Genomic DNA, 9,945 nt, shown 5'->3' on the forward strand with positions numbered 1-9,945 from the left:
TGACATGGCTTTGTTATGATACTTACCATATCATTGTCATGGAGGAACCAAGGTGATTGAAAAATTATTCTAAGAACTAATTCTTAACTGCATTTTTTGTTGAGGCGACCTCCCGTGCGATGGTTATGTGCGAACAATTGCACGGTATATTTGGCCAAATTATAAATACATGTTATAAACTAGAGAGAAGCGAGATGTTATAAACTAGAGAGAATAGATTCAAGAGTACAAATGAAGTTCACAATACACCCATATTTATAGGTGTTAAACCAAGTGTGAACGTCCGGTGTGAACGTTCACACACGTCCGGTGTGAACGTTCACACACGTCCGGTGTGAACGGAGGACAGTCAACTCCGGCGGCTTGAAGATGTCAAGTGTTATTCTCCCTCTAGGTTTCTTGGTCAACACACATAAGATATATCTAGAAGATATATTTACAACACTTCCCCTTGATTGACCAATCCCTAAAATAAAAGATGTTGCCTCATTAAAACCTTGCTAGGAAAACCCAATGGGACAAAACCTAGTCGAAGGAAAAAGAGTACAACTGCTTCCCCTGAACTTGAAATCATTGAATATCTTTGAGTCGACGCATGCCGATCTCGTGTACCAACTTTCTGAATGTCGATGCTGGTAATGCCTTGGTGAATAAGTCCGCCAGATTTTCACTTGAGCGAATTTGTTGCACGTCGATATCGCCACCCTTTTGAAGGTCGTGTGTGTAGAAGAATTTGGGAGAAATATGCTTCGTCCTATCTCCTTTGATGTATCCTTCCTTGAGTTGCGCGATGCAAGCAGCATTATCTTCATATAAAACAGTTGGTTTGGCCTTTGATAAAGCTAACCCACATGACTCTTGGATATGACTCGTCACATTTCTCAACCATACACATTCTCGACTTGTTTCGTGGATTGCAATGATTTCAGAATGATTTGATGATGTTGCAGTCAATGTTTGTTTCACAGACTTCCATGATATAGCAGTTCCACCATATGTGAAAATATATCCAGTTTGTGACTTAGCTTCATGTGGATCGGATAAAAATCCTGCATCCGAATACCCCACTAGAGTATTATCAGAATTTTCTTGATAATATAATCCAAGGTCAATGGTACCCTTTAGATAACGTAGAATGTGCTTAACACCATTCCAATGTCTCAAAGTGGGTGCAGAGCTAAATCTTGCTAGAAGATTAACAGAAAAAGCTATATCTGGTCTAGTATTATTAGCTAGATAAGTCAATGCTCCAATTGCACTTAGATATGGTACTTCAGGACCAAGTATCATTTCACCCTCTTCAATTGGTCGAAATGGATCTTTCTTAGTATCAAGAGATCTAACGACCATTGGTGATGCTAATGGATGTGCATTATCCATGTAGAAGCGTTTTAACACTTTTTCTGTATATGTGGATTGATGGATAAACGTTCCTCCACGGATACGTTCCATTTGCAAACCAAGACAAAACTTTGTCTTTCCCAAATCTTTCATCTCAAATTCTTTCTTCAAATATTCAGCAGTTTTATTTAGCTCTTCAGGAGTCCCAATTAAATTTAAATCATCAACATAAACTGCTATGATTGCAAATCCACTTTCGGTTTTCTTAATGAAAACACAAGGGCATATTTCATCATTCTTGTATCCTTCTTTCAAAAGATACTTGCTCAGTCTATTGTACCACATACGACCAGACTGTTTCAACCCATACAACGATTTTTGCAGTTTAATTGAATACATGCTTTTGGGTTTTGACTGAAATCCTTCAGGCATTTTAAATCCTTCAGGAATTTTCATATATATGTCAGTATCTAATGACCCATATAGATAAGCAGTCACTACATCCATAAGGCGCATATCAAGCCTTTGTGACACAGCCAGACTAATCAAAAATCTAAAAGTAATAGCGTCCATTACTGGAGAGTATGTTTCCTCATAATCAATTCCTGGTTTTTGTGAGAAACCTTGTGCTACGAGTCTTGCTCTATATCTCGTAACTTCATTTTTCTCGTTTCTCTTTCTAACAAAAATCCATCTATATCCAACAGGGATTTTAGATTCCGGAGTTAAGGCTATAGGCCCAAATACTTTTCGGTTATCACAGGAATTTAATTCCCTTTCTATAGCTTCTTTCCACTTTGGCCAATCAAGTCTCTGTTTGCATTGTGCAACAGATTTTGGTTCAGGATCCTCATTTAAAACTTGAAGAGCTATATGAAAGGCAAATATATCATCAACGATGATATTTTCTCTCTCTAGTATCTGATTTGAATGTAAATAATTTATTGAGATCTCATGATTTTCAGATACTTGTAATTCTTCAGGAATTACATCACTTTCATTTGATTGATTAGTCGTTTTCGTCATTGTTTGGTTTCCATCTTGCCCCTTTCTTCTTCTAGGCATAGAATCTTTGGAACCAACTGGTCGACCACGTTTTTGACGAATTTTGGACTCATTTGCTGCCAAAGCTATTTGTCCTTCAGGGACATCAATTTTAGCTGGAGTATTTGCAGCATGTATGTGAGATTGTGTCACTTTTCTTGTATCTACAAAAGCATCAGGAATTTGATTTGCAATCTTTTGCAAATGAATGATCTTTTCAATTTCTTGTTCACATTGATTTGTTCTAGAATCAAAATGTGATAAGTTTTTCTCATTCCAAGAGATTTCCTTGTGCTTTTCTGGATGTAGATTTATTCCTCCTAATGTTGGAAATGTCATTTCATCAAAATGACAATCTGCAAAACGTGCAGTAAATAAATCACCTGTTAAAGGTTCTAGATACCTTATAATCGATGGTGAATCAAATCCAACATATATCCCAAGTCTTCGTTGGGGACCCATTTTTGTTCGTTGTGGGGGTGCAATTGGGACTTGAACCGCGCAACCAAAAGTTCGTAAGTGAGAAACATCGGGTTCTCGGCCAAAGATAATTTGCATTGGGGAGTATTCATGATTAGATGATGGCCTTAGTCGAACTAATGTTGCAGCATGTAATATGGCATGACCCCAAGCAGTAGTTGGGAGTTTTGATTTCATAAGTAATGGTCTAGCAATAATTTGAAGACGTTTAATAAATGATTCCGCTAAACCATTTTGAGTATGGACATGAGCTACTGGATGTTCAATCTCAATTCCAATAGCCATACAATAGTTATCAAATGCCTGAGATGTAAACTCACCAGCATTATCAAGACGAATTCTTTTAATTGAATTGTCTGGGAATTGAGCTCTTAATTTTATGATTTGAGCAAGTAGTCTAGCAAATGCTGCATTTCTAGTAGAAAGCAAGCATACATGTGACCATCTAGAAGAAGCATCAATCAATACCATAAAGTATCGAAAAGGTCCACAAGGTGGATGTATAGGTCCACAAATGTCTCCCTGAATTCTTTCTAGGAAAGATGGAGATTCAGTATTAACCTTCGTATATGAAGGTCTAATAACTAACTTGCCTTGCGCACAAGCATCACATGGGAATTCCTTTGTAGAAAGAATCTTTTGATTATTTATGTTGTGCCCATATGAATTATTGATTATTCGGCGCATCATAGTCGCTCCAGGATGTCCAAACCTATCATGCCAAAGCTTAAAGCTTTTTGTATCATTGAACTTTATGTTCATGACATGGTTTGTCTCAATTGCTTTTATGAATGTGTAATACATTCCAGAAGGTAGTGTTGCTAATTTTTCTTTTGTCAGCTTATAGCCTGAAACAAAAGAATTTATGTAAAGATATTCATTGCTACCTTCTGCAATTGTCTCTATGTGGTATCCATTATTGCGGATATCCTTGAAACTTAGTAAGTTCCTTTTAGACTTACTAGAGTACAGGGCATTTTCAATATCTAATTTAGTATCATTTGGCAAAATGATACAAGCTCTTCCGGAGCCTTCAATGATGTTTGATGCACCTGATATTGTGTTGACATTATCCTTGGCTAATGTCAACTTAAGGAAATAATTCTTCTTTTGAAGAATAGTGTGTGTGGTGGCACTATCGGCAAGACAAATATCACAAGATTCCATTTGATTTTCTGAGATATTTTGGAAAAAAAATCAATTATTATTGAGTAAGCATTTGATTTTTATTATTGTAATAAAAAAAATAAAAACAACATCTTGAAATTAAAAATAAGCAATGTCATCTTAACAACTAGAAAAGAAAAAAAATTAAAATTAAGGACTAAACAGTGTCCATATTATTATCTTCAAGCACACCACCACCGATCAATTGATCTATATTATCTCCTTTTGGGTCATCAAAGAAGTCGGAGACATCTAAATGAGTAGTATCAATTGGACCGTCAAAGTCAACATTATTGGACTCCTTCTTGCCTTTTCCCTTGATTGAATCTTGATATAGATCTGCAAGGTGTTTTGCTGTTCGGCAAGTACGTGCCCAATGTCCTGTCATACCACACCTTTGGCATTCACCTTCCTTTTTGTATGAATTGTGCTCGTTGGATGCTTTATGCTTTTTGTTGCTAAAGGTTGCATCATGTGGTTTACCGCGTCCACGACCACGACCATATCCACGTCCACGTCCACGCCCACGTCCACGTTGGTTCCCACGACCACGTCCATTATCATGGTTGAAAGTTGCATTGGCTTCAGGCAATGCAGCGGAACCGGTGGGGCGGAGTGCGTGATTTTTCAAGAGCAATTCATTATTTTGCTCGGCAACCAACAAACAAGCTATTAATTCTGAATACTTTTTGAAACCCCGCTCTCTATATTGTTGCTGTAACAGCACATTAGAAGCATGAAAAGTGGAGAATGTTTTCTCAAGCATATCAGTATCACTAATTTTTTCTCCACAAAGTTTCAATTTAGAAACAATTCTAAATAATTCAGAATTATAAGCACTCACAGACTTAAAGTCTTGCAGTCTTAGATGCATCCACTCGTAACGAGCTTTAGGAAGGACGACAGTCTTTTGATGATCAAACCTGTCTTTGAGGTTCATCCACAATTCTTGTGGATCTTTGACAGTCAGATACTCTGTCTTAAGGTCATCATGAAGGTGATGACGAAGGAATATTAGTGCCTTAGCGCGATCCTGGTCGGACGCTTTGTTTCCTTCTTTGATAGTTTCTCCTAGACCCCTTGAGATCAGGTGAATATCAGCATCAAGAGTCCATGACATGTAATTCTTGCCCGAGATGTCAAGGGCGATGAACTCAAGTTTGGCTATGTTTGCCATCCGTGCAATTCTGCACAAAATAATCAAGGATATATTATCCAAATGTTTAATTTATTTGCTCAGAGAGCTTGTAATATTATTCAGGAATATTACTTGTGCTACTTTAATAGCATCAATGTAAGATCTTGAATGTAATATTCTTCAGGAATATTACTTGTGCTATTTAAATAGCATCAATTAATTTTCAAGATCATTTTGAAAAGAAAAAAATTGTATATATATATAGTATATTTCATAATATAACATATCAAATTTCAAAAATAAGAGCATAAGATTTAAATCTCTTTCAACTTCAATAGATTTAAATGTATATATAGATCATCAAAGAACACGAAACAAAATAATAATTTGAAGAAAGAAACAAATAGCAACATGATTCTTTGCCTAAATCCCAAAACATTCATATACGTTGACTAAGTATACCAAATCAATCTAAAAACACATACATAATTACAATGGCTCTCAATTCCTAATTGATTCGTTTTTTTTTTTTTTTTTTTTTAGTAATCAATTCAAATACGTCAATACATGGAATGCAATTTAAACAATAGTATCAACAACAACCAATAAAGAGAAATAGAATTCGAAAATTGGACCTTTTACGATCGAAGGGAGATGATGAGAGAACTAGAACTTTCGTGCTGATAACGTGTTATAAACTAGAGAGAAGCGAGATGTTATAAACTAGAGAGAATAGATTCAAGAGTACAAATGAAGTTCACAATACACCCATATTTATAGGTGTTAAACCAAGTGTGAACGTCCGGTGTGAACGTTCACACACGTCCGGTGTGAACGTTCACACACGTCCGGTGTGAACGGAGGACAGTCAACTCCGGCGGCTTGAAGATGTCAAGTGTTATTCTCCCTCTAGGTTTCTTGGTCAACACACATAAGATATATCTAGAAGATATATTTACAACAATACACAAATTATTCACGTGTAATGTACATGCTGTCAATAATTTTTAAATATTATTTCTTTCGTCCGCCAAGAATATGACACTTTGATTGAGCACGAGATTTAATAAAATGATTGTTGATTTTTATGTAGTGAAAAAAGGGTTCCACCATTATTTGAAAGGTTAATTGCCTATAAATACACAAACTATACCCAAATTTTGGTTTTTAACCAAATCTATCTTTTTGGTCAAAAAATATATAAACTTTTAATTTTTTGGAATTCGACATGACCCCAAAAGTTCGTTGGCCAATAACTTGATTGTCTGAATTTTGATGGCCAATCTGAAGGTACAATTGAAAAGCTATTGACGTTGTCTTTCTAATGATACCTATATTGTTGGGTTTTGATAACCAGAAGTAGTCGAAAAAAGAAAAAAAAATATAGAGTTTCGTGACCTCGACTTTCATGCCATTTTTTTTACTACTTTCGATTATCAAAATTCAACAATATAAGTATCATTAGAAAGATAACATTAAGAGCTTTCCAACGGTACCTTCGGATTGCCCATCAGAATTCATACAATCAATTTATTAGCCGACGAACTTTCGGCTCCGGGCAAATTCCAAAAATATAAAAGTTTATGTATTTTTTGATCAAAAAAATTGATTTGGTCAAAACCAAAATTTGAGTATAGTTCGTGTATTTATAGGCAATTAACTCTTATTTGAAATGAGTGGTTGAAATTAAATAAGAGGTAGGTTTTTTGTATATAAGGGGTATTTGTAAGGATGAATGATAAGGAAAAGATGTGGGGCAATGTCCTAAAAAGAAAAGTGACATACTCTTTGCGGACGCCCAAAATGACAATTGTGACATACTCTTGGCGGACGGAAGGAGTAATACTTACAAATTTCAGCTTCAGATAATTTATATTTTCCCTCGTTCAAAATGACATGTATTTTAGTTTCAAAAAAATACAATGACATGTATTTTAAATATTTTCAAAGTTTTTCAACGGAGATTTTTTTTTTCCCTTTGACTTGGAACCGAGAAAGAGGAGGGGGGGTAGGGGGGTATTTTTTTTTAGGGCCAAAGGTAACATAATTTAGATAGAAGAAGGTCCGCGATGGAGAAACACGCACTAAGTTAGTGACAAGCCCGTTTTTCGTGCTCTTTTTGTGCTTCGTTTAGGTCTAGATCGAGTCTTATTTTCGTGTGTTTTGTGTTTGGGACAACATGTTTTGGGCAATAGAGCAGGTGGACAGGATTATGGGCAAAGCAGGATGATTTGAGATCATTCATGGGCATAGCAGTCGTACTCCTTTGCCCAGACCAAGTACCGTGCGAAATGCAGGGCAAAGTGACGAGCCAAACTTTGAGCAGGAACTGAGCAGAGACTTAATGTAGACTTTGAGCCAAAAGTTAGTGTTCAAAGGAAAAGCAAAAAAAATTGGTGTTCAAGGGCAAAGCCGCAAGTCAGAGGTCGAGCAAAAACTGAGCAGAACTATGCTGCTGACTTTAGGGCAAAACCTGGCGTAAAAGGGCAAAGCGCGCACCCATCAACATAAGGAAAAAAGAATGCGGATATTGGCTTGCCTTTTGTAGAGAGATCGGTGTGATTTACTTGCCAAAGTATGGGGTGCGTATCTGATTGGGCTAAGCAAATAAGAAAAGAAATCTCAGCAATTTGGCTGCGCCTAAAAACCCTAGTCGTCGTGCCCAAAAACCCTAGCTGCTGCACCCATAAGCCCTAATCTGCATGGACCTGGCCCAAGGCCCACTACCGTTCTCTATATAAGGATGCATACCTCTACGACCAAAACACGAATTTTGGGAGCTGCTACTCTACATCATCTTTATCACTTTGTACACTTTACAATCATCACAATGTAATCCTTAGAGTATTTTGGGTAGTCATGGCTTAGTTTAGTTTATTTTTGTCTTGTTTTTTATTTGCTCTGCCCAAAGTTGGTTTTGGGTAGAGATTACTTTTCTGCTTTGACCTTATATCATTTATCCAAGTATGTTATTTTCTATCTTTCCTTTGCCTTTATTTACTTTGTCATGTCTAGTTAAGTTTACCTTCCTGGTTTGGGCAAAATCGAGTTATGTATTGGGCATGTGAAGTTGTATCTGGGCAAAGTAGTTGTGTATGTGTGTTCCCGAAGCATTAGGCCTGAATCCAAACAACTTGGGCAAACCTGGAGCTTTATTTGGCCGATGACGTTCTGGGTAAAGTTAAGTTACAAGCAGTATATGGGCAAAAACTTGGAGAAATCCTGCTCCATATAGTGCAGCTGATGCGGGCTACGGTAGTATTCCTCTGGGTATGCCTGCACAACTAAAGTTTGATGTCGGAAATATACCAGGGTATAGGGAGAAATGGTGTACACTTCCACCCATACGAAGGGCGCGGATGAGGACTGGGTGAGTTGTGCATGTGACGCCGTCACAATGGGGCACATCTCACTTATCAAACGGTCCTAACCAAAGATATATGGACACAACGAATTTCCTTGAACCTATGAGCGATGTCTTTGCCCAAACCTAACGAGATTGTGCCTATACCAGGTTATCTTTGTCTTTAATGTTTTTTTTTGTTTTATTTCAGGTTTCCATCTCTGGGCAAAGCCTTTTGTTCCCAACGCTCTGACCAAAGCTATTGATTGTGGCATCGTGACAAGAGAGAATAATACACCAACTCCTCGTGGGATCGACCATGTACTTACCGCTAGCGGAACCTAGCTGTGGGCATAGGAAATTATAAATGTATTTGCGCAAAGAGTCTTTGACAACGACAAGACTAAACCCGTCAGTTAGGCAGAGAAGAGACTGAAACAGATGAAGAACAATGATTCAAAGCAAATTTTGCAAATTAGTCTTGCAATCCTTTTTGTTCAATTGAACTTCACTTAGTCAAAATCTTTAGAGAAGCACTTAATATCATGGACAACTCCACCCGCAATCGATAAGTCACTCACGCTGCGAGAAAGGCTAGAAGGTTGTTTAGCAATCAGTCTCGATAACAATGGTTCTTCCTCGAAGCCAATTTTCCAGCAGAACTCATTCCCGAATAGCAAGACACTCCCCAACTTCGGCATCAATGGATGAGTGGAGCAATTTGTATCAACAGCTGATTTACATGCATTTTCATTCATATGATACGTCATTTTAGTGCTATTTTGAGTGTTTTTCTAGTTAAAGTTGAGTTGTCTAGCTTTGAATTTGCTTATTTTGTGGAATAGACTACTCGCCCGTGTTTGTGCTATTTTTACAGATATTTGAACTCATTTTGAAAAGATTTTAATGATGTTTGAGAAGAGTTCATGAAAATACGAGTTCGTGGGCGCAAACGAAGCTCAAATCGAATGTCGGACGAGGGAGAACGGGACGTCGGGAAGTCCGCGTGTCACGAAGACACGCGGCCGCATGCATGACTGCGCCTGCCTTGCAGAGGTCGTGCGGGCGTGGCACGCGGCCGCTTGCCTGGACTGCGTGCCAAGCCAGGCCGTTCTGGGGAGACCAGGCGACCAAAGCGCGCGACAGCGCGTTTGGCCCGTGCTACTCGACGTCGCACGCGGCCTTGCGCGCGGGGGCCTATTTCGACCGCATCTTCACCGCCTATTCTCGCCCAAATTCAACCTTTTACTTGAAAAACACAATTTTGGAGTGGAAAAAGAAGCTACTGGACCTAGGGCACATAAAAGAACCCCAAGACACTTTTGAACGTGACTTCATTTTATTATATTTTCCTGGGAGCTGAGGGAGACGGACGGAGAAAACCTCAAGAGCAAGAACAGAATATTCACAGATTTTCCTACGGTTTATTTGT

At 37.9% G+C, this 9,945-nt stretch overlaps 1 protein-coding gene across 1 annotated transcript; it reads right to left on the bottom strand.

The window, feature by feature from the left end:
• Positions 1 to 4,189: 4,189 nt before the first annotated feature.
• LOC130998298 (uncharacterized) lies at positions 4,190 to 5,209 on the bottom strand. Its single transcript, XM_057923730.1, has one exon. The coding sequence runs from the start codon at positions 5,207 to 5,209 to the stop codon at positions 4,190 to 4,192; it is 1,020 nt and encodes a 339-aa protein (XP_057779713.1).
• Positions 5,210 to 9,945: the final 4,736 nt, after the last annotated feature.

Source organism: Salvia miltiorrhiza, chromosome 8 (assembly GCF_028751815.1).
Source record: "Salvia miltiorrhiza cultivar Shanhuang (shh) chromosome 8, IMPLAD_Smil_shh, whole genome shotgun sequence".
Taxonomy (NCBI): domain Eukaryota; kingdom Viridiplantae; phylum Streptophyta; class Magnoliopsida; order Lamiales; family Lamiaceae; genus Salvia; species Salvia miltiorrhiza.